At 42.5% G+C, this 23,379-nt stretch overlaps 1 protein-coding gene across 1 annotated transcript in view; it reads left to right on the forward strand.

Annotated features, from left to right (window-relative positions):
• STAG1 (stromal antigen 1) overlaps positions 1 to 23,379 on the forward strand; it is a 2,620,144-nt gene that overhangs the window by 2,495,541 nt on the left and 101,224 nt on the right. Inside the window, exon 29 of the mRNA XM_044070350.1 lies at positions 14,100 to 14,214. Within this exon, the coding sequence (XP_043926285.1) occupies positions 14,100 to 14,214 (115 nt within the window). The remainder of the gene's footprint in view (positions 1 to 14,099; positions 14,215 to 23,379) is intronic.

Consider the following 23,379-nt stretch of genomic DNA (forward strand, 5'->3'; position numbering starts at 1 on the left):
CCCCAGGGGATCAGATCCCATTCCACCAGGGCTGCATCTACTTCTACAGCCTTTCTCAGAGGTGCTCCTACCAGGGATATTCTAGAAGCTGCTACCTGGAGTTCAGTTCATACTTTCACCAAGCATCATCATTTACCAATTTTCTTTAAATCCAGAGCTGGCTTTGCCACTGCTGATGTTCATCGTGTTTCACTGTTGCAGTCATTACTCTTGGGTTATCCTGCTGGCAGGCTACCCGCAGTCAGCCTGAATTCCAAAGTCTTGGTCCGGCGTCGGTTGCTGTCGCCTCTTCCCTGACGTCAGTGCGCCAGGGGTATAAAAGATGCAGCTGACGCCAATGTTCTTCGTTTTCCATTGCTGCAGTCCTTACTATTGGGTATAGTCCGCGTCCAGTCGGCCCGAATACCAGAGTATAAGGCTGACGTCGGTCAGGGCGCATTAGACTGACGTCAGTACGTCAGGGTACTAATGCGCATGACCGACGTCATATCCTCAGTCTTTTTTGCCGCATGGTCCGATGCAGAAGCAGTTTTGCGAGTGCAGGTTGGCGTTCTGAAATATTTCTGAAACCGGAGTTTCAGACCGAAACAGAGTTGGCTAAGTACCCCGTTGGGGAACATTTTGGTTTTTTCTTGCCTCAGTATTTTACCGGATGTCAGAAAAAGTGAATAACTGTATTTCTTGTGGGAAACAGATACCTCATAGGGATTACCATACCTTGTGTATACCTTGTTTAGGGCCTGAGCACGGCGTTGTTGGTTGCCGCTCTTGTGCTAGGTTTAACAAACGCACTATTAAGAGGAGGTTAGACTGTGCCAGGTTAGTGTTTGGGAAGCGTTGCAATTATAAAATGCCGCCGGATGCTCCGCCGCTTCCAAGAAGCGCAAGGACAAAACAGTGAAGCCTAGGGTTGATGAACCGGCAGTCCCGGACGTCGGTTCTTTAGAAGGCTCAGTGGAGCCAGAGGTTTTGCCAGGAGTTTCTATGGAGTCTCAGGCAGAAACTTTACTGTTACAGGATGTGCCTTCTCAGGAGGTAGGCCAGGCTGAGGGGCTTCTCAGGTAACTGTTCTTCCCTCTCTTCCCAAGGTAGTTAGAGCCTCTCCTTCTGTTGCCAAAACTTCTTTGAGAGGTAGGCCTAGTTCAGCTTCAGTGGGGCTTCTCCTAGCATTTCGGGTTCTGTACCTAAGAAACATATGCTTAAAATGGCAGAAGATTTGATTACTATGATTAGAGGTTCTATGCCCCGCCTGATAAGAGGCCTAGGGTGGAACCGAGTTTGATAGTTTTGAACAGTGTTCAGAGGCTTCAGAGTCTTCTGCGGAAGACTTGCAGGAGTATCCTACTTATTCTGATTCTGATGTGGATGATTCCACTCCAACAGCTTCTCCTCCTGAGGATTTCTCATTTTCAGAGACTCTGCATTCCATGAGGGAGCACTTTAAATGGGAAGGCCAGGATTACTCTGATTCCAGGAAAAGGCTTAGGGAATTCTTGTTTTTGCCCCAGCATAGGCCCTTAGCTATTCCTCCTGTGTTGAATGTGGTAGAAGATGTTTTTGCAGAGGCTTCCCTGAATCCTGACTCTTTGCCTCCTGCTCCTGTTAAGCCTGATAGGTATTATAGGGTGCCCGAAGCTCATAAGTATTTGTTTAAGAGTCCTAGGGTGGACCCAGGAACTATTTCTCAAGGGCCTAAAGGTGTTAAGGCTTCTGTGGTTAAAAATCCTGTTCCCACTGATAAAGAGGCAAGGGCCTTGGATAGGTGGGGAAAGAAAGTGTATACTTCTTCCACTCTAGCCATGAGAGCGTTGAATTGTCAGTTTCACATGCTAAAATATCAGAATTATCTCCTTTCACACTTAAAATCTAAGGTGGATGCTTTGGCGGAAGGTATTGAGTGTAAAGAGTTGCTGGACTTGGTTCATGTGTCTGAGCAAGTGGGTAAGCATTCTTTGCAATGTGGTTTTGATGCTGTACAGGCCTCCTCGAGGGTGGCTGCTACTAGTTCTGTTCTTTGCAGGCATGCCTGGTTGAAGGATCAGAATTTAGCTGAGCATGTTAAGACAAGGATTTTGGATGCTCCTTTACAGTCTGATGTGTTGTTTGGATCGCCTGTGGAAGCAGTTTTAAAGAAAATGGAGGACAAAGCTAAGTCTATGCAAACTGTTAAAGATTTTTTGCAGGTGCAGCCACCGAAGTTTAGTAGAAATTGGCCTGCTAAGGGGTGGACATATCCTGCTTATGATTCCCAGTCTAGGGGTAGGTCTAGACGTGGTAGGGGCAGGGCTCAAGGTTCTTTTAGGCCTAGAACAGGGAGTTCACCTGCTCAGACTTCTGGTGAGGGCAGGGGTCAGTCCTTTCAGAACAGACCCAATGACCTGTCTTTTCAGCTGCCAGTAGATTCTCGTCTGGCAGCTCCTTTGGGAGGAAGACTGTCTCTTTTCAAAGAAAATTGGGATTTAATTACTCAAGACAAATGGGTGTTGGATATCATTCACCACGGTTACAGATTTTATTTCCATACAATGCCCCTTTCAAAGGCATGCCAGACGTTCCTCCTCCACAAAGAAAGGAGGCTCACAAGCAAGTTTCTCAGTTACTCCAGATGGGGGCCATTCAGCCAGTCCCTGTATCAGAAAGGGGCCTAGGATTTTATTCTCGCCTGTTCCTAGTACCAAAGAAGGGGAACACGTGGAGACCAATTTTGGATTTATCTCTCCTCAACACTTTTCTGGACATTCCCAAGTTCAAGATGTTGACGTTACAACAGCTTTTACCTCTGCTGGGCAAAGATCACTGGATGGTAACTTTAGATCTCAAGGAAGCTTACCTTCATGTGCCTATAAGGCTAAGTTGCAGGAAGTATCTGCGGTTTCGAGCTGGAAATTCTCATTATCAGTTCTCTGCATTGCCCTTTGGCTTATCTACTGCGCCCAGAGTATTCACAAAGGTTCTGGCTCCAGTGATAGCTTACTTCAGGCTTCAAGGAATTCAAATCTATCCTTACTTGGACGACTGCCTGATTCTGGCTCAAGAAAAGGAAGACCTTCTACAGCATCTGGAATATGTTATAGCAGTGCTAAGATGCCTAGGGTATTCTGTGAACGAAATAAAGTCCAGTCTAGTACCCTCTCAAGACATGTGCTTTCTGGGTGTGAGACTGAATACAGCAGCCCAGATGGCCTTTTTAACCCCGGACAAACAAAAGAGTCTGTCACTTTACTTCCATCAACTATCTCATCAGTCCGTGCTGACTGCAAGGACAGTCCTTCAAGCATTAGGGTTCATGGCATCTTGTATTCTGGTGCTTCCCAATGCCAAACTGCATATGAGGAAGCTACAATGGTATCTCAAAATGTATGGACACAGCACTGCCAGGATTTGGACACTGTCATTCAAATAATACCTTGCCTTCAAAAGAATTCTTGTGGTGGGCTCAGGAATGTCACCTAAACAAGGGACTCTCTGTGACCCGCCAGAGGCAAGTCAGATTTTAACGACAGATGCCTCGGACATTGCTTGGGAGCTCATCTAAATGGAAAGTGGATACAAGACAAGTGGCCTGCCAGACTACAGCATCTACATATCAACATGAAGGAGATGTTAGCAGTCCAATTTGCATTAATGGCTTTCAAGGAGTTACTTCTTCCAGGGCAGGTGTTGATTCTAACAGACAACACAACTGTCATGTGGTACATCAACAAGCAAGGGGAACACATTCTTATCCTCTATGCAGGCAAGCAATGATTTTATGGGAGACTGCGCTAAGCTTGCAACTAACTCTTCAGGCAAGGTTTCTGCCAGGAGCACAGAACTCCTTAGCAGATGTGTTAAGCAGACAAATCATGGATCCCCACGAGTGGAAACTGGATCTTCATGTATTTCAGAAATTGACAGTGTCATGGGGAACTCCAGACATAGATCTGTTCGCTTCTCCACTAAACCACCAGCTGCCAAAGTATTGCACAAAGGGGTTTCATCACACAGCTTGGAAAGTGGATGCTCTGTCTTTCAGTTGGAAAAACCTTCATGTGTATGCCTTTCCACCTCTGCCTCTTCTTCCAAAGGTACTATTAAAGGTCAGACAAGACAGGCCAAGGATGATTTTGATAGCTCCAGATTGGCCTCGGCAACACTGGTACCCACTACTACGGAGTCTGGTAAAGAAGCCTCCATGGCCTTTACCTCTGATTCCTCATCTGTTATCTCAGAAGGACGGTCATCTGCTCAATGTCAAGCTTCACTCTCTTCATCTAACAGCCTGGCATATTCTGTGTTGAAACACAGCAGGTCTCAACTTCCTCAACAAGTTTTAAATGTGATTATGGAAGCTAGAAGACCTAGTACAAGGAGAGTGTCAATGAAAAATGGAAGAGATTTTTATTTTGGAGTACAGCACAGAATTTGGAGATTTCTGAGCCTAATTTGAGTGTGGCTCTTCAATATCTTACTGAGTTATTGGACAAAGGTTTGTCCTTCTCTTCCATTAAGATTCATGCTGCAGCAATTTCAGCTCACTATGATTGTGACCCACCTTTGTTTTCGCATCCTTTGTTCAAGCAGTTTCTTAGAGGGGCAAAGAATATAAGACCCGCACGTAGAGCTCCTACTCCTGCTTGGGATCTCAATTTTGTGTTGGAAAAACTTACTCTACAACCTTTTGAGCCTGCAGCTACTGCTGAATTGAAATACTTGTCATGGAAGACTGCTTTTCTGTTGGCTATTACTTCTGCAAGAAGGGTGTCTGAGTTGCAGGCCCTTATGGCAGTAGAGCCCTTTTGATTTTCCATAAGGATAGGGTATCATTACGTACTAATCCTTCCTTTATGCCTAAGGTGGTTTCTAGTGTGGCTTTAAACCAAACTATTCATTTGCCTACGTTTTATGCAGACCCTCAAAATAAAGGGGAAAAGATTTTGCACACTTTAGATGTACACAGGCAATTGCGTTATTATTTAAGCAGGACTAAGGATTTTAGGCAGTCTCAGCAGTTGTTTGTTTCTTTTGCTTTGAGTTCACAGGGCAAGCCTGTGTCAAAACAAACTATTTCTAGGTGGATTGGCTTTTGCATTGCATTTTGTTATTCCCATCATGGCAAGGAGATTCCAGCTGGGATTAGGCCTCATTCCACTAGGGCTACTGCCACTTCAACAGCATTTCTAAGGGGTGGCAACTAAGGATATTTTGGAAGCAGCTACTTGGAGTTCAGTGCATACTTTCTCTAAGCATTATCACCTTCCTATCTACTCTAAGTCTAGGGCTGGTTTTGCCACAGCTGTTTTGCAAGGCATGTTGTCAGCTCCTACTTCTTTATGATTTGCCAGCCTCCCTTACCTCTGCTTTGGGATTCTACCCAATAGTAGGACTGCAGCAATGGAAAACGAAGAACATAGTACAGTTTTGTACCTACCATAAATGTAGATGTTCGAGGATTCCATTGCTGCAGTCCAATTTACCCTCCCTCCTTCCCCTCTGTGTTTAGGGGTGGTTGTGTAGGTGAGTTTACATGCTTATATTTTTGTATATATTCTTGTATATATTGTACATGTTTTTGGTGCAGGTATTTTGGGACTTGTCTTTTTAGGGTCTTCTGACATCTGGGGCAAGAAAAGACTGAGGATATGACGTCGGTCATGCGCATTAGTACCCTGACGTACTGACGTCAGTCTAATGCGCCCTGACCGACGTCAGCCTTATGCTCTGGTATTCGGGCCGACTGGACGCGGACTATACCCAATAGTAAGGACTGCAGCAATGGAATCCTCGAACATCTACATTTATGGTAGGTACAAAACTGTACTTTTTCTATAGTCTTTCTTGCCGCACGGTGCCCGAAGCAATAGTAGTTCGCAGGTGCCGGTCGGCTGACTCCTGATATTTTCGTGTTTGAATTTCAGATCCGAAGTCTTCATTTAAAGCTAAGTACCCCGATGGGGAAACTTGTTTTCTTGCTCCAGACCGATTTCAGAAAAAGTTAATAATTGTATTTCTTGTGGGAAGCAAATACCTCATAAGGACTTCCATTCTTATTGTATTCCTTGCCTATGCCCTGATCACGATGTATCTAATTGCAGATTTTGTGCTAGATTTAACCACCACACTATTAAGCGTCGGTACCATTTTGCATTTCATTACTTTGGCCGAAGATTTAACTACACGATGTCGTCGGATAGCCATCCGACTACCACAATTCACAAGAAACAAAAGGAAAAGGACAGGCATCCGAGGTCCAAAACTGACGAGGCTTCTTCTAAGCCAGTCGCCGGTTCTCAGTGAGGTGCTTTCGCAGCCCCTGACGCCCGCTACCTCAGAGCCGCAGGCCACTTCCGACTCCCACGTGGAGCAGGCTAGGCCTCTGGAAACTCAAGGTATTGGACACTTGGAAAATATTCCCTCAGATGGGTCCGGAGCCGCTAAGCAGCCATCGGCTTCTGAGGGTGTTTTCAGGCCTACACAGTTGTATATCAAACCGACTACAGCTCCTAAGGCAAAGACTAAAGCACCACTAAAGACAAAGAAACAAGTGCAGCAAGCCCAGGGACAGGCCTCCATGCCTAAAAAACAGAAGCTCAAAATGGCCGAAGACCTAATTACTTTAATCAGGGGTTCCCATCCCCCTCCTGAGAAGAGGCCTAGACAAGAGACAGAATATGAATCTTCAGATCAGGTTTCCATTTCCTCTGGTTCTTCTTCTGACCAAGAATACTTTCTCCCTCCCTATGAGGATTCGGATGCTGAAGAATCTATCCCTTCAGCCTCCCCTCCTAAGGGTTTTTCTTTTGGGGAAACCTTGCATACCATGAGGGAGCACTTTCACTGGGAGAACCAAGACTACTCAGAATCTAAGCAAAGGCTTAGAGATTTTCTTTTACTACCTCAGCACAGGGCTCTTGCTATCCCTCCTTTTAGACATTGTAGATTATGTATTTTCAGAGTCCAGCCTGTCCCCTAACTCTTTACCCCCTGCACCTGTTAAGCCAGACAGATACTACAGGGTTCCAGATGCACATAAATTTCTTTATAAAAACCCTACTGCTGACCCAGAAACTATTTCTCAGGGTCCCAAAGGGGTCAAGACGTCCACTGCAAAAAGCCCTATCCCCTCTGATAGGGATTCAAGGGCACTGGACAGATGGGGGAAAAAGGTTTACACCTCTGCTACCTTGGCTGTGAGGGCTTTAAATTGTCAATTTCATATGCTTAAATATCAGCAGTTCTTGTTGTCACTGCTTAAACAGAAAATGTTAAAAATTCTGAATGTGCAGAAAACGAAGAAATGCAGTATTTATTGCATGCAACTGAACAAGTGGGAAAGCATACTTTGCAATGTGATTTTGATATTCTGGAGGCCTCTTGCAGGGCCGCTGTTACGGGTTCTGTCATTAGGTGACATGCTTGGTTAAAAGAACAGAATTTGCCTGATCATGTTAAAGCAAAATTATTAGATGCTCCATTACAGCATGATACTTTGTTTGGTGTTAAAGCACAAGTATTGAAGAAAATGGAGGACAAAGCAAAATCTATGCAGACAGTTAAGGATTTCTTACAGGTGCAGCCACCCAGATTTAGCAGGAAGTGGCCTACAAAGAATTGGTCCTTTCCAGTATCAGACAGACCACAAAGAGGCAGATACAGACACCCCAGAGGCAGATCCCAGCCCCAAGGCTCGTACAGGCCTAAACAATGGGGTGCTTCTACCTCCAAAAGTGGAGAAGACAAATCACAGCCATACAGGAAACAGTCCCAATGACTTTCCTCTGCCAGAACAAAGCACTTATCTTTTGGCAGCCCCCTTAGGGGGAAAACTATCACTTTTTTCAAAAAACTGGCACATGATTACCCAGGACAAATGGGTCCTGAACATAGTGTCTCAGGGCTACAGGTTCCACTTTCACACCCTGCCAAGGGCAAAAGGTATGCCAGACCTGCCACACAATCAATGGGCAGAGGCACAAAAGCAAGTTTCATCCCTTATGGACATGAGGGCCATTCAGCGAGTACCACAAGAGCAGGGACAAGGATTTTACTCGAGACTGTTCTTGGTGCCCAGAAAGGACAAAGCCTGGAGACCAATACTGGACCTGTCTATTCTAAACACATTTCTGGACATCCCAGAATACAAAATGTTGACTCTGCAGCAGCTACTGCCCATGCTGGGCAAGAAGGCTTGGCTCGTAACTTTGGACCTAAAAGAGGCATACCTGCATGTCCCAGTCAGACAGTCTTGCAGAAGATACCTCAGATTCATAGCTGGCTCAATGCACTACCAATTCTCTGCACTGCCCTTTGGCTTATCTGCTGCGTCCAGGGTCTTCACAAAATGCCCGGCACCAGTAATTGCATTTTGCAGACAAAGAGGAATTCAAATATATTCAAGTAGAGAACAAAGACATTCTACTAAAGCATCTGACGTTTGTAAAAAGATTATTAATTTGCCTAGGGTACACAGTAAACGAAAAGAAATCAAAACTAGTACCCTCTCAAGAGATAATATTCCTGGGTGCAAGCTTAAATACAACTGCCCAGATGGCTTATCTCACGCCAGACAAACAAAGGCAACTGACTTCTTACTTCAAAATGTTGGCAACAAAGACCCAGTTATCTGCAAGAAAAATTCTCAGGCTTTGGGCTTCATGGCATCCTGCATTCTGCTAATTCCATATGCCAGACTGCATATGAGGAAACTACAATGGTATCTAAAACGTGTTTGGACTCAACATTGCCACAGCCTGGAAACAATCACCCTCATTCCCTGCCTACAACAAGAGTTTTGATGGTGGGCACAGGCCTGTCACCACAACAAGGGGCAGCCATTCACTTTACCCACAACCAGGCAGACGCTAACAACGGATGCATCATATTATGCCTGGGGGGCCCACATGGTAGGAAAATGTATTCAAGGCACATGGCGAGCAAGCCAGATGCATCTTCATATCAATCAAAAAGAGATGCTAGTTGTTCAGAATGCCCTGACAGCTTTCAAGGATCTACTTCATCCAGGACAATTACTGATAAAGACAGACAGTACTACAGTCATGTGGTACATAAACAAGCAGGGAGGCACACATTCCTATTCCCTCTGCAGACAAGCCATTACTTTGTGGGACACAGCATTGGCTTATCAAGTTCACCTGCAAGCACATTTCCTGCCAGGAAAAATAAACACTCTGGCAGACGAACTAAGCAGAAACCTCATGGATGCCCACTAGTGGAAACTGGATCCACAAGTCTTCAGCATGATAACAAGGAAATGGGGATGCCCAGACCGAGATCTATTTGCCTCCCCTCACAACTGCCAACTACAGAGATTCTGCACAAGGATTTATCACAAGCAAGCATGGAAAGTGGATGCCCTATCCTTCAGCTGGCAAAACCTAACAGTATATGCCTTTCCTCCACTGCCTCTGCTCCCCAAGGTACTCCTAAAGGTCAGACAAGAGAAGCCACAAATGATACTGATTGTCCCAGACTGGCCATGCCAGCACTGGTACCCAATCCTAAAGAGCTTGTCTCAAGGTCCAGCCTGGACATTGCCTCAAACTTCTCACTTACTGACCCAATAAAACAATCAGATCCTGCACAGCCAACTCAGGACCTTAAATCTGGCAGCATGGCGGATAGTGTAGCCATTCAGAACACTCCTCTCTCCAAAGCTGTAATGGATGTTATCTTGGAGGCCCAGCACCAGAAAATCTTATGCAGAAAAATGGAAGAGATTCTGTGCTTGGAACCAGGAACAAGGAATTGACACATTTGTACCAAATATTGCTCAGATTTTACAGTACTTAACTGAGATGCTGGACAAAGGCCTATCCTTTTCATCAGTTAAGATTCATGCCTGTGCCATTTCAGTCCATTACAATATGGAACCACCTATTTTTTCTCATCCTTTAATAAGGCAGTACCTCAAAGGGGCCAAAAACATAAGACCTCCAAGGAGACCACCAATACCTGTATGGGACGTCAATTATGTCTTGGAAAAACTCGCACTGCCTCCTTTTGAGCCAGCCTCAACAGCTGATATAAAATTCTTATCCTGGAAAACAGCTCTGCTCCTAGCAATAACCTGTGCAAGACGAGTCTCGGAGTTACAGGCACTCATGGCTGTGGAACCTTTTATCGTTTTCCATCCAGACAGGGTTTCTCTGAGGACGAACCCTACATTTATGCCTAAGGTGGTGTCCAATGTGGCCCTTAACCAAACCATTCACTTGCCTACCTTTTATCCAAACCCACAGAACAAGGGTGAGGGATTTCTGCATTCTTTGGCCATACACAGACAGCTGTGCTTCTACTTGGACAGAACTAAAGCTTTCAGAAAGACTGAGCCACTTTTAGTGGCATATGCTGCAGGATCACAAGGAAAGGCTATCTCAAAACAGACTATTTCAAAATGGATAGGCCATTGCATTAGTTCCTGCTATTCACAGTATGGCAAATCAGTGCCTAAGGGCATTAGGCCACATTCTACCACGGCAGCAACCTCTTCAGCAGCCTTCCTCAGAGGAGTACCAACCAAAGACATCTCAGAGGCTGCAACTTGGAGTTCAGTGCGCACTTTTACAAAGCACTACCAGTTACCTCTCTACTCTAAATCCAGAGCAGGCTTTGCCACTGCAGTTCTGCAGGGCCTCATAGCCTCTCCTAATCCTATTTAGCCCAGCCACTCATCCTCAGCTTTGGGATTCAACCCGAGCAATGACTGCAACAGTGAAACACGAACATAGTACCAGTTGTGTACCTACCATAAATGTAGATGTTCGAGTGTATTCACTGTTGCAGTCCAGGTTACCCTCCCACCATCCCCCTTTCTTTTGCTGGGTCTTATCTGTACTTCTCTATTCTATGCAACCTATGTGGTGTATTTGCTTGTAGATGAAGGAAATGTTTACTTTAGTGCATGCATGTTTATTGGCATAATTTATTTAGCCTACCCTTTTGGGGGCACCTGACATCTGGGGCAAGAAAAACTGAAGAAAATGGCGTTGGCTGTATCTTTTATACCCCTGGCGCACTGACGTCAGGGAAGAGGCGACAGCAACCGACGCCGGACCAAGACTTTGGAATTCAGGTCAACTGTGGGTAGCCTGCCAGCAGGATAACCCAAGAGTATTGACTGCAACAGTGAATACACTCGAACATCTACATTTATGGTAGGTACACAACTGTACTTTTTGCAGGACCTTATAGCTGGTCCTAATGCTGTATAAATCCATCCTCCCAACCATAGCTTTGAGAATCTACCCAAATGTAATCAGTACAACATTGAAACACGAAGAACATAGTACAATTGTGTACACTTACCATAAATGTAGATGTTTGAGTGTATTCACTGTTGCAGTCCTGGTTACCCTCCCTCCAGCCCCCAGCCCCCTGTTTTTTCTCTTACTATGCCTCTCCTTTCTTTTACTACACTTAAAAGCCTTTTTGGTGTATTTGCTTTTGTTTGGAGGTATATTTTTGTGTTTTAAATTATTTATATATATTTTGCACCCCATTTGGGGGGCACCTGACATCTGGGGCAAGAAAAACTGATGTAATGGCATTGGCAGCATGATTTATACCCCTGATGACCTGACGTCATGGAAAAAGGGACAGCAACCAACGCAGGACCCAAGACTCTGTTAATCAGGCCAACTGAGGGCAACCTGCCAGCAGATTACCCAAATGTAATGACTGCAACAGTGACTACACTCGAACATCTACATTTATGGTAAGTGTACACAACTGTACTTTATTCTAATACACAAGAGTAAAGAATAGAGTTATGATGGAAATTGTATGCATACTGTATGTGCACAATAATGGAAAGTCTTATTTATTTTTTTCAATTTTGTTAATGTAAATGAACTCGTCTTAAAATATTAATATGAAGTATTTTTTTTCAAAAAAATTCAGATTTTTTTCATTTGTTACAGTTCTGTTGTATTTCAGATATTAATTAGTGTCCATGCATTTATTTCATATTAATAAGCCTTTAAATTGAATAATTAGAGGTATATTTTTAATTTTGTTATATTTAATACATTTGTGTTCATAAGTTAATTTCATATTAATAAATGACTTGAAACTGAATATTTAAAGCAATATTTTTAGTGTTCTTATATAGCAACCTTTTCCTTATCCCCTTCCACCTTACTTTCTCGAAGCATTCACCAGATAGGGTTTCTAAAGACTCTTATGACTTAAGTTCTCACATTGTCTAAATTCAGCCCTGATTCCAAGACTTAACTACAAAAGGCCTTCTCACCGATCATCTGCTACAGTGAATATTGTGTTTACTTCACTTTAATATAACTGAATTTCTTAATCTTCTAGATGAAAGTTCTGTAAACCAGTATTCCTAAAGATCCTTTGCCCTTAAATATTTAGAGTTAGGTGCTACATTACTTTTCTAAAAGTTTGACATCTTTCTGTGGCGTTAGAACACCTCTGAGGAAAAAGCTTACAGTAATTCATACATGTATAAGTTTTTACATTTTACAGCAGAGGTGAAAAGTGAGTTGTAGTCCATGCTGGTCACAGGAACATTTAATTAATGAAATGTATAGTTTATATTTGTCAAGCACAACCCTACATTGATGCCTACCATGGGTAATAGTTTTAACATACATATGTGCCATTGGATTTTATTTTGATTTTTCAAATGTGAAAGTAATGGTACTGCTTTGTGGATTACAACAGCAGTGAGAGTTTTGATTTTATTTGTTAGTTGGAGGTACAAGAGTTTTTAATGCATTTTAACATTGTGTAAAATGTGCGTAGTGTATTCACACTTTCTTTGAGAAAGGCAGTAAGGCCATGGATGAGAGTAAGAGTACATATTGCCTACCTCAACCTGGCGAATGCATTTGACACAGTTCCCCATGCAAGTATTATAAATTCACAAAACTGGGCATAAATCCCTATATCACCAGATGGACAGCTAGTTGGCTCATAGACAGAACACATGGTTAAAGTGAGTGAATCCAGACCTAGCAAGAGGCCAGTTACTAGTGGTGTGGCCACAGGGCTTAGTGCTGGGACCAGCCATGTTTGGAATATACATCTCTTAAGTCAAAGATAATGTTGATGGCCTCTGCCTGACAAAGTTTACCAAAGACTGCAAGCTGAGACCAGTCATTGAATTCCACAAAGATGTAAATATGATGAGGGTGTAGATCAGACAAATGATTGGTGCCAGAACCATGGCTTAAAACTAAATTCAAAAAAATTAATGATCATACCCTTTGGGAAGTCAAATACCCCTGCAAATTACAATATCAGTACCACACCTGTAAGAGTAGTCTCGGTTGAAAGATCTAGGTACACAGTCTGAACTTTGACCGCCGTGCATCCACAGTGGTGAGGAAGTCCTATGTGGCACAACTTATAAATAAAAGTATGGCATCCAAATCAAAGAAAGTTATAGTCCTGCTGTACTCGACCCTCATTAGACCAGTAATCAAGTACAGTGTGCCATTTGGCATGTACTTGACTAGGCACGTACAGCAGCTGGAGAGACCTTTAAGGTTCCCACAAAGAAAATACAAGGTGTGAACAACATGTCCTACATGGAGAGACTAAAAGCCTTAGCCTTTAATCTGTCTCCTACCGACTGTTAAGGGGTGGCCTATGCCTGACCTAGAAGGCACTCTCAACTCAAGTCCTGATGGATATCTGCAAGTCAAACGGCATGACGGTCACCCAGTCTAGGGATCTAAACTTAGTGACTCAAAGCAAGCATGCTGGAGAGACAGATGTGTCTCTCAGAGATTGCCCCTTCTTTGGAACAGGCGTCCTATTCACATTAAGCAGTGCCTTTCCCTAGTCCTGTTCAAACACAGTTTGGATCAATGAATAGGGAATCACAAATTCACACCTGGGGTAGTGCCTGTGTTGCTTATGGACAATGGTAGTCTGTAAGATACTCAATGCGTAGGCACAAATCCATACCATCCTCTTCCCCTAGGGGCTGTATATTGAATAAAATTGGGTTATATTGGCTAGGCTTGTAAGGGCTGTTGAGCCGTTAGACTAGTAATCTCCAATGAACATATGTATGGTACTGTTTTGAATTCCAGTAAGTCCTTCTGTTAAAATAATTTTTTCTCTTTTAGCCGTGGTCTAATGGAAGATGATGCTGAGCCTATATTTGAAGATGTGATGATGTCATCACGAGGGCAGCTTGAAGATATGAATGAAGAATTTGAAGACACAATGGTCATTGATCTGGTCAGTGTGATTTATGTACTGAATAATAGCTGTGACCTTGAAGTTTAGTGTAGTCAGATTATAGAGAAATATTATAATTTGTTGATTGAACTTACTATATGGTGATATGGCTATGTCTTACATTAGCATGTTCAAGTTGACCTGGGAACAAATGTATACTTTGAGTGATATTCTGGAATGTTGTGCAAAATTATGCAGGGCAGGTACATCAAAACAGTCATAATGTAGTCTTGTACAAAGCAAGAATATCCAAATAGAAGGTTTATTCACACTTTGTCATGGTGCCTAATAGACCAGAATACCTTCATTCCATTATGGATACAGAAGATTTAAACAGCTTTGTCAGATTCATGAAATTTGTATGTTGATTCTTGATGTTACCTTTTTTAATGTTGAAAACAGGTAGCCCAGTGTAGTGTATTTTTCATCCAATTCAACACCATCTCTGAAGCTTCACGGATCCAGGGCTCTGACTCTCTCCTTACCCATAATTCCCTGACCTCTGCCTTGATTACTCAGATCTCATTTGCTGCCTGAAGTATCAGGCATGTTTTTGGAAAAGGAATCTTCTTTACACATTGTATCTTTTTTTGGGACATCTGCATTATTACAAACTCCACTCCTAATGAGAGACTAGTCTCCATTTTTTTCTGTTTTATAGCGTATCATTAAAAAAAATAGTTGTAGGGATTAAGAGGCCTTAGTATAACAGTCATGCTCCTTTTTGTAATAGTTGGTAGTTAGCATCTTGTCTTGATATATGGTTAATTTGAATTGTTTACTATCCTTCTTGCAGAAGATGGCTGATGGTCGGGGGTTTAAGAAATGCGCCACAAAATTCCCCCTCACACTCCTCATTCTTTGTGTGCTTACTGTTTGGGTGCTGCCCATCTTGACACTGATTGTGATGTCTGTGCCTATTTCAGCACTAGACCCCTTCAAACTCAAAGGGAAAAGTTAATGGTCAAAGGTCATCTCCCTCCTAAAAGAGGGTCTTCCACTTCATCATTGTCCACTGCCATGTCTGTTCCAGCTAAGGGACAAGACAAAGACTAAGGGCAAAAACAAGGGTAATGAGAAGGAAAAGGAAGAGAAAGACAGATGGGAAAAAAAAAAAAGCTTAAATCCAAGAAGAGGTCTCCAGATCCAACTGCTTCAGCTGATCCAGATCCTAAAATTCCAAGGAGGTTTGTACCTCGGACTGGATCCTCCTGTCCACATCTCTGATTTTCACTGGCGTCTTTAAGCCTGAGGTTGCACTCTCCTATTGTACAGAAGAAGAGATTTTCGAGACCACCCTTGGTAATATCTTCCATTTGGTCATCCAGCAGCCTCACTGAGCAAGATGTCAATAGATTGATGCAGAAAAACTTGAGAATGCAAATTCAGCTTGGAGTTCTGTTGGTGCCGTCCCCCATGAATGCACCGAGTACTGGTCCAACAACCCCTCCACCCCTATATCCAGCACTGATCTGCCCTGGTGTGGCTTTGTTGGAGCCGATATGGCTTACTCTTACAAGTCCAGTATCCCTGTCTCTTTCATTTCAGAGACACTTGGATCAGGAAGAATCTCTGAACTGACTTGTCTGCGCCAGGACTTGAGAGGATGGGTTCACCCAAGTTATCTTGTCTCGCCCTCTCAGGACTTCAGCCCCTGACAGCTTGAGCCGAGGTCAGTCTTGGGACCAGGGACCATTAGGACTTAGGAGTTCCCTTCTACTTCGGGTAGGAGGAGATCTCCGTCAGGTCTGATGGCAGCTTCTACATTCAAGGCCTTCGAAAGGGTTTTCCTTCTGCCCATCTGCAACCCAATCTCAAGAGGAATTTTCTTCTGCCCATCGTTCTATCCAACAGGGACATTCGGCACCACAGGTTTCCGATACAGCTCACTACGTGAGTTCCAAATCGCTGATCACCCACCAGTTCAGGTTCACTGAAGACAGACATGCAAACGAAAGCACATAGATTCATCCCTAGAGTCATTTACAAATGAGACAGATTTGGACAAAGGTGTACAAAGGTGAAGGATTCTGAAGATCTCTTTCAGAAGACCTCACCTTCGGTGAGATCCTAGACTTGAAACAATGAGAGGAATGGTTCACAGATGACCCTTCACCAGACAAGATTGGGCTGTTGGAGGCCTTTGCTTCTGGCTCAACTTTGTCCTGTCTAGCACCATCCATTGATCCCGTGATTGATCTTATGGCTTAGTGAGCTTGTAAGGACCCTGGCATGGTGGAACCATTGCTGAAGGGACCAGATAGGATCTTGGCAGCACCCAAGGACAAGGAGGTATTGGAGCAAGTATCCACCAGTAGATGCCATGTTGATAACAGTGGCCACCAAGAAAGAACTGTCGGAGGAAAGTTCCTCTGTCCACCCCCCTAACAAGAAGTCTAGTGTGTTGGACAGGTTTGGGGAATGGGCATACACTGCAGTGAATTTCGCCCTTCAAGCTGTGAACTGTTTGGCTCACATTGCCTAGTTTCAGAGAGATTTGACTAAAGAGCTCACCAAGTCTCTGTCTAAGGTAACCTGGCTGCAGATGTCCAAAAGACTGTGGATTCCCAGCTCACCACCTTGTAATCCATATCAAACGTCACCATGAGACTGCCATCTAATGCAGCTGATGGGTACGGCAAGAGCCTTGAGCACCGATATTACTGTACACTGTCATGCCTGGGTGCATCTCTGTGACTTTGCAGAAAGCTTTGACTGTCTTCATTAATCCTCCTTTTGATGGATCCACACTTTTTGATACAAAGGTAAAAGACACTAACTAGGAGTCAACGTGATGTTAAAAGCTTCTTTGCAGGGGAAATTCATTTCTTCGCCCCTCAAAGGACACATTTTCTAAGAACCAGAGGGGTGGCAATAAGATGTGGTTCCAAATATCACAGGATTATTATTATTATTATTATGGTAGTCCCAGGGACAGAACATCTTTTGGCAGGGGAAGATGCAACCCTGATGGATGGTGCCCAAGAGGCAGAGGCGGGCCGCAAAATCAGGGTTTCACGGTTCCATTTACGAAAGAGTCTTACCAGTACTCCTGAAAGGTTGCATGGGTGCTGCACTCTGGAAGTAGTTGGCTGGCAATTATCCAAGCACCCACAATCCTGGCAAGATATAACAACAGATTCCTGGGTGCTAAACCTAATTTCCAGAGCCTACTGTATTCCCTCTTCCTTTCCCAAAACTTTAAAGTTCCCGATGTTCCACCCAGTCAGTGTGGGGAAATGGCAGTAGCAGAAATTTTCAAACAGTTTGAATAGTCTCCCAGCCGATCGCCAAAGACTACTTAGAGTCTGGAGTCTATTCAGAGTTCTTTTTGGTACCCAAGAAGATGGGGGACCCCCAGACACTTTCTAGATCTGAGTCACTTAAATCACTTCATAAAGTAGACAAAATTCCTGATGGTCACACTACAGTCCATATTGCCTCTTCTGAGGAAGGATGACTGGATGTGTTCATTAGATCTCAAGGACGCTTACTATCATGTAAAGATGCGGAAGCATTCCAGGAGGTTTCTCCATTTCTGGCTGGGAGCTAATCATTACCAATTCAGAGCACTGTCCTTGGGTCTCACCACAGCCGCCAGACTGTTTGCTAAGATAGTGGCAGTAGTCGCAGCTTGTTTCCTTCTGCAGGAGGTCCAAGTTTGCCATACCTTGACAGTTGGCTCCTTACTGCTGCCTCCAAGCATCTTCTGTTACACTATCTGGGCATTCTTCTGCATCTAATGCAAAACCTAGGAATCGCAATAAATTCACCCAAGAGCCACATGGAACCTTCACAACTAATAGAATTCATTGGATGTCACCTGGAGTCAGTGTTATAAGTTGCCTGATTTCCCTAGTCCATAATGTTTTCCCTGTGGTTCGTAGCTACAAAGATACTTCAACACGCTTCACCCTCTGCATGGTTAATTCTACAACTCTTCGGCCTAATTGCCTCCACAGTTTTACTAGTACTCCTAGCCAGGTTCTACATGAGGATACTCCAATGGACTCTTGTCTGTACAGTGGTCTCAGAGTGTCATCCTTTACCTGCCAAAATTTGCAGTACTCAAATATGCAGAAATCATGTCAGCCTGTGTATAAAATCTCAGTCAGTGACAGAAGGTCAATGCTTCCAATTGGATCCATTATCAGCTGCCTTAACCACAGATGCCTGTTTGCGGGATGGGTGGTCATTTTCGAAGGGAAGATGATCCAACATTCTTCACATTAGTGTCTTGGAGATGAGAACAGTCCTTCTAGTGTTGCAGGCATATCAGGACATTCTCCCCAAGAGTGTGATTTCCATATAGACAGATGACAAGGCAGTAGTCTGGTACCTCCACAAACAGGGAGGAACCTGCTCATACCCTCTTTGTCTGGAAGCAGTGAAGGTATGGCAGTGGGCAATGTCTTCACACTGATTTCTTATAGCAGTGCACGTCCAAGGGATATCCAGTGTGCTGGGGACAAATTGAGCAGAACCATCTTAATACTTCACGAGTGGTCCCGTGGTCCCGCAGTGCAGCAGTGTCAGCTTTGATTTTCCATCGCTGGGGCCAAACTTGCTTTATGTCCTTTTTGCATCCTACCTGAACAGTGAATGCAGCAGTTACTTTGTCCTGCTTCCTCCACAGGGACACTCTCTGAGAGATGTTCTAGTCCACAAATGACCCCCAGGTCTCCTTTATGTATTTCCTCCACTATCTCTATTGAATACATTCATACAGAAGGCAAGAGGTTGCAAGGCCAGAGTGATATTCACTGCACCCTTCTGGCCCTGACTACTATGGTTTTCTTTCCTTTTGCTTCTACTAGTACATCCTCCATGGATGCTGGATCAGTATCCAAATCATTAGACTCGCCTGGCCAGATTGCCTCCCTTAAACAGAAATACATGAAGGTAACCGCTTGGTTACTCCAGTTCTGACATTACCCAGAGATGTCAAGTTTCCAGCATTGGTTGTTCAAATTATCTCAGCTCAAAAGTAATCCACAAAAAAGGTTTATCTGACCAAATTTTTCATCTGAGCTACGTCTAAAGGAATAGACCCCTTTTCTGTGTTTATCCCTTCCATACTGGAGATTCTGTCAGGACTTTTTCATAGTGGCTCCAGTTTTTCCACTGTCAAGGTGCAAATAGCTGCAATTTCAGATTTCCTCATAGGTCAAAATGACACCTCTATAGCATTTCTAAAGGTGTCTAAAACTTTTTTTTTTTTTTGAGGGAACATTCCTTCCATGACCAACAATCAGAGACCCAGTACCTCCACGGGATACAGTTTTCCTTCAAGCAGTAACTCCGCCTCCCTTTGAACCAGCAGCGTCAGCAGATTTGAAGCAACTTTCATGGAGGACAGTTTTTCTTTTGGTTGTTACATCAGCCACATATTTCAGAGTTACAAGCCCTTTTTTGCATACTCTCTTACCTGGTTTTCCACAAAAGCAGAGTTTCTTTAAGAATTAATGCAGTTTTCCTTTCTAAGGTGGCATCCAAAGCAAGCTTAAATTAATGTTGCAGCCTACTAGTGTTTTTTCCCAAATCCTTCAACAAAGGTAAATATAATCCGCATAAGTTGTATGTTCATCACCAACTCAAGATTTTATCGCAATAGAACAAAACGCCTCAGGAAAGCTTGACCAATTGCTCATTGCATATTTTAGACCAAATTTGGGCAAAACCGTTTCGGAGGTTTTATAGTTATCAGATTGTATGTCCTTTGTGTACACTAAAAGGTGCTTTACCCATGCAGTCAAAACCAAAAACTCATTCCACAAGAGCAAATAGGTACTTCGTCAGCTTTCATGAAAGACTTTCCATTGATGATATTTGTGCTGCTGCAACTTGGTTAGCCGTTCACATCTTTGTTTCTCATTGTAAATTGGATGTGCAGTCTAGATTACATTCCTCCTTTGATTCCACCATTCTCAGGAACATCCTTCCTTGATACTACCCATCTTAAATACAGGTTGGGAACCTTTTTCTAAACATTGAATCAAGTGAAAATAGACAACATCAGATACAAAAGTTATGTACTTACCATAAAGACTGATCGTATTGTCTGATTTTTGTCCAGTTAAACCTTCCTTCCTCCTTGCCACCTTCCAGATTCTCATTTCTGTTTAGCTTCTGGTGACCAAATGGATCTCATGTGGAACTAGTCTTTGAGCAGTCCTGTCAGACTGTGGTCCTCTCATATAGGTTTTTCATTGTTAGTGTGCAACCTTTATTAAAGGTGATTATACCTCTTAATTTCTGTCTAGTGGGACTAACTGCGGTACCAAGGCAAAGGGCAGGGAGTTATGGATAAAGGAGGAGTCAGAGCCCTGGATCCATGAAGCTTCATAGATGGTGCCAGGGTCAGATCTGACAACCCATATATTGGAAACAGATGAAAATCAGACAACACTGATCTATCATTACAGTAAGTACATAACTTTTGTTTTTGGTTCTGTACAATAGTCATGAAGTGTACCCTTGTCCCCATATCCTGATCTTTTTGGCACATAGGTTTCTGTTGATCAGAAAGTTTTTGCTTGGCCTGTTGCCCTTTGTGTTGTCATTGGTACTTCACCTGTTTGCAAGTATTTCTGCAGTGTATTAACTGCCGTTTAAGGAAGTGACATCATTGTAGTCCATTATGTATATAAAGTGTTGTCATCCTTATAATTTTACCTGTTACCCCTGAGTTGTGAATTATAGGGAACTATTTAAGAAAAACAAAAGTAAAAATAAGCGGTTACTATAAATAATCATAAATCACTTCAGTATTTTAATCTTACTTGCAACAAAGGCAGTAAGTGCACTAGAATGGCAAAATCTTTTGTTGCAGCAAAATCACCCTAACTACTTCCAGTCTGAAGACTGATGCCATTTCCTTTTGTGAAGAGAAAAATTTGCTTTTGCTTTACACCCTTCCTATTTCCTGTGCTGTTTTCTTTTACTTATCCATGTTGTTTAATGGTGCCTCTTGCTGTAACAGCTGTTGAGTGAGCTCTCTTGACAAGATTTACTTTGATTCATATTTTGTTGTTTTACGTTTAATTTCACTGTTGGTTGTTAGAAAGGGATAGGTTTTAGACAGGCACGCTCTAGCCACCCCAAGGGGCCTATACAGCTATAAATTCATGCAGACTGAAGAGAGGAAAATCCTGAGCATATCTAAATAATCCTACCTTTCTTTGTGATTTATTGATCTTTACGCTTAAAAGAAGTGTGACTGCAAGTGATAGTGACATAAAGGAATTACAGCTTCTTTCTGGCTTGCTGAACTTGTATGGTCAGAACAACTTTATTGTACTTACTTTAGTATTTAGTTGTATACTGCTCATGTGATTTTTTTGGTATAAGTTCATTTAAGTTCTCTCTGAATTCAGTGGTTACTGATTTTGATTATCTTGCAATATTGTATTTGGAACAGCAACAACAACTAACAAGAAAACTAGTGAACCACTTCTCAGTATAGGAACGGAGGCACAAGCATTTGCTGTAAAACAAGCTAATCTCCTATTTGGTGAAAAAGAAAAACATTTTTTTTTTTTTTGCTGTGTCAAGGGCTCAGAATCATGAAACCAGACAGGGGGGGGGTGGGATTGTGTTAATGGACCAGTCGGATTATGTTGGAAGGATGCTAAAAATATTAGACTGAGATGCATATTCTTTGATGTCTGTTAATGAGTTAAATCAGGCATATCAGAAAATAAAAATGCAGATCAAGGATATGTTTATTGAGGGGCAGGATTACCATTGAGGAATGTAATTATCTAAGTATGCCCTCACCAGTTGCACTATGTTTGGCATCCCCAATATACATGAGTATACTGAATCCACCCATGAGACCCATTGTTGATGGAGGGGCATCTATCACTAGTTCTTGTGCAAAATTTATTGACATCAATTTAAAGAGTTTGTTGGGGAATGAAGGGCAGGTTTGCAAGGACTCGTGGGACTTTCTGTGGCATTTAATGTTGATGATGTATTGGTCACAATTGATAAGAATTTTTTATAATGTAATCCCACATGAACTGGGCTTAATCTGGTTCACCGAGGTTTTGCAGGAGAAAAATGTAGCAGAGGTCAGGATTAATCTTTTTGAAGAACTATTAGAATTAATTTTGAAAAACTTTTTTTTAGGGTAAATATCTCCATCTAAAGGGGGTGGCGATGGGGTCTAATTGTGGTTCCTTATTTGCAAATTTTGTTATGGTCTGTTGGGAAAAAGTTTATTTTCATTGGGGGTTTTAAGAACTCTATTAGATTTTATACAAGATATCGGGATGATATATTTTTTAGTATGGAAGGACACTAAGAGGAGACTATATGTGTATTCATCATTATATTAATAGTAATACTGAGGTTTTAGTGTTTACTTTATAGAGACATAAAAGAACTGTCCCATACCTTGATATTTTATCAGAAAAGGACCATACTATTAACGATTGTATTGCGAAAATCTGTAGGAAACAGACATATTCAAATTCATTGTTACATTATACTAGTGCGCGTCCTACACGTCAGAAGAGGGCTATAGTAAAAGGCCAGTTTGTTAGGGCTGCATGTATAATAACAAGCAAAACTGATTTTTTACATGAATGTTTGGTTATGGAAAGTATGTTTTATCAAAGGAGGTATCCTGGTCCATTTGTGAAGAAGTCGAAGGAGGAGGTCATTTTTAAAAGGAAGAATGAGCATTTTATTCCTGTCTTGTCTGCTAATTCTGTCAATAGTAGTACAAGGAGGGAGGTGGATAGTTCATGTACTATTGCTTATGGTAGTTCTTTTATTACCACTTATAGTATGCAGAGTGAAGGTATTAAATGGGTTATTGACAATAATTGGGCAATGGTTACTGAGGATGAGGTGTTACAATATATTAGGTCTGTCCCCTAATTTTTTATGTATCATAGGGGGACATGTTTGAAGAATATTTTTGAGAAGTGTCATCATTGTATTTCTGGTATGGCTAACGGCATGACAGAATGTGGTTTTCAACATTATTGTAAGTACATTAAGGTTGGGCAAGTTTCTAACATTAACAGTAGAATTTTAAAAGTAAAGAATAACTTTAACTGTTTATCTAAAAGTGTAATTTATATAGCTTAATGTCAGGCATGTAACTCCTATTGTATTGGAAAAACTGAACATTGTTTAAAATAGCGGATCTTC

This window comes from Protopterus annectens, chromosome 4.part1, assembly GCF_019279795.1.
Source record: "Protopterus annectens isolate FY-2018-M chromosome 4.part1, PAN1.0, whole genome shotgun sequence".
In the NCBI taxonomy this organism is placed as follows: domain Eukaryota; kingdom Metazoa; phylum Chordata; order Ceratodontiformes; family Protopteridae; genus Protopterus; species Protopterus annectens.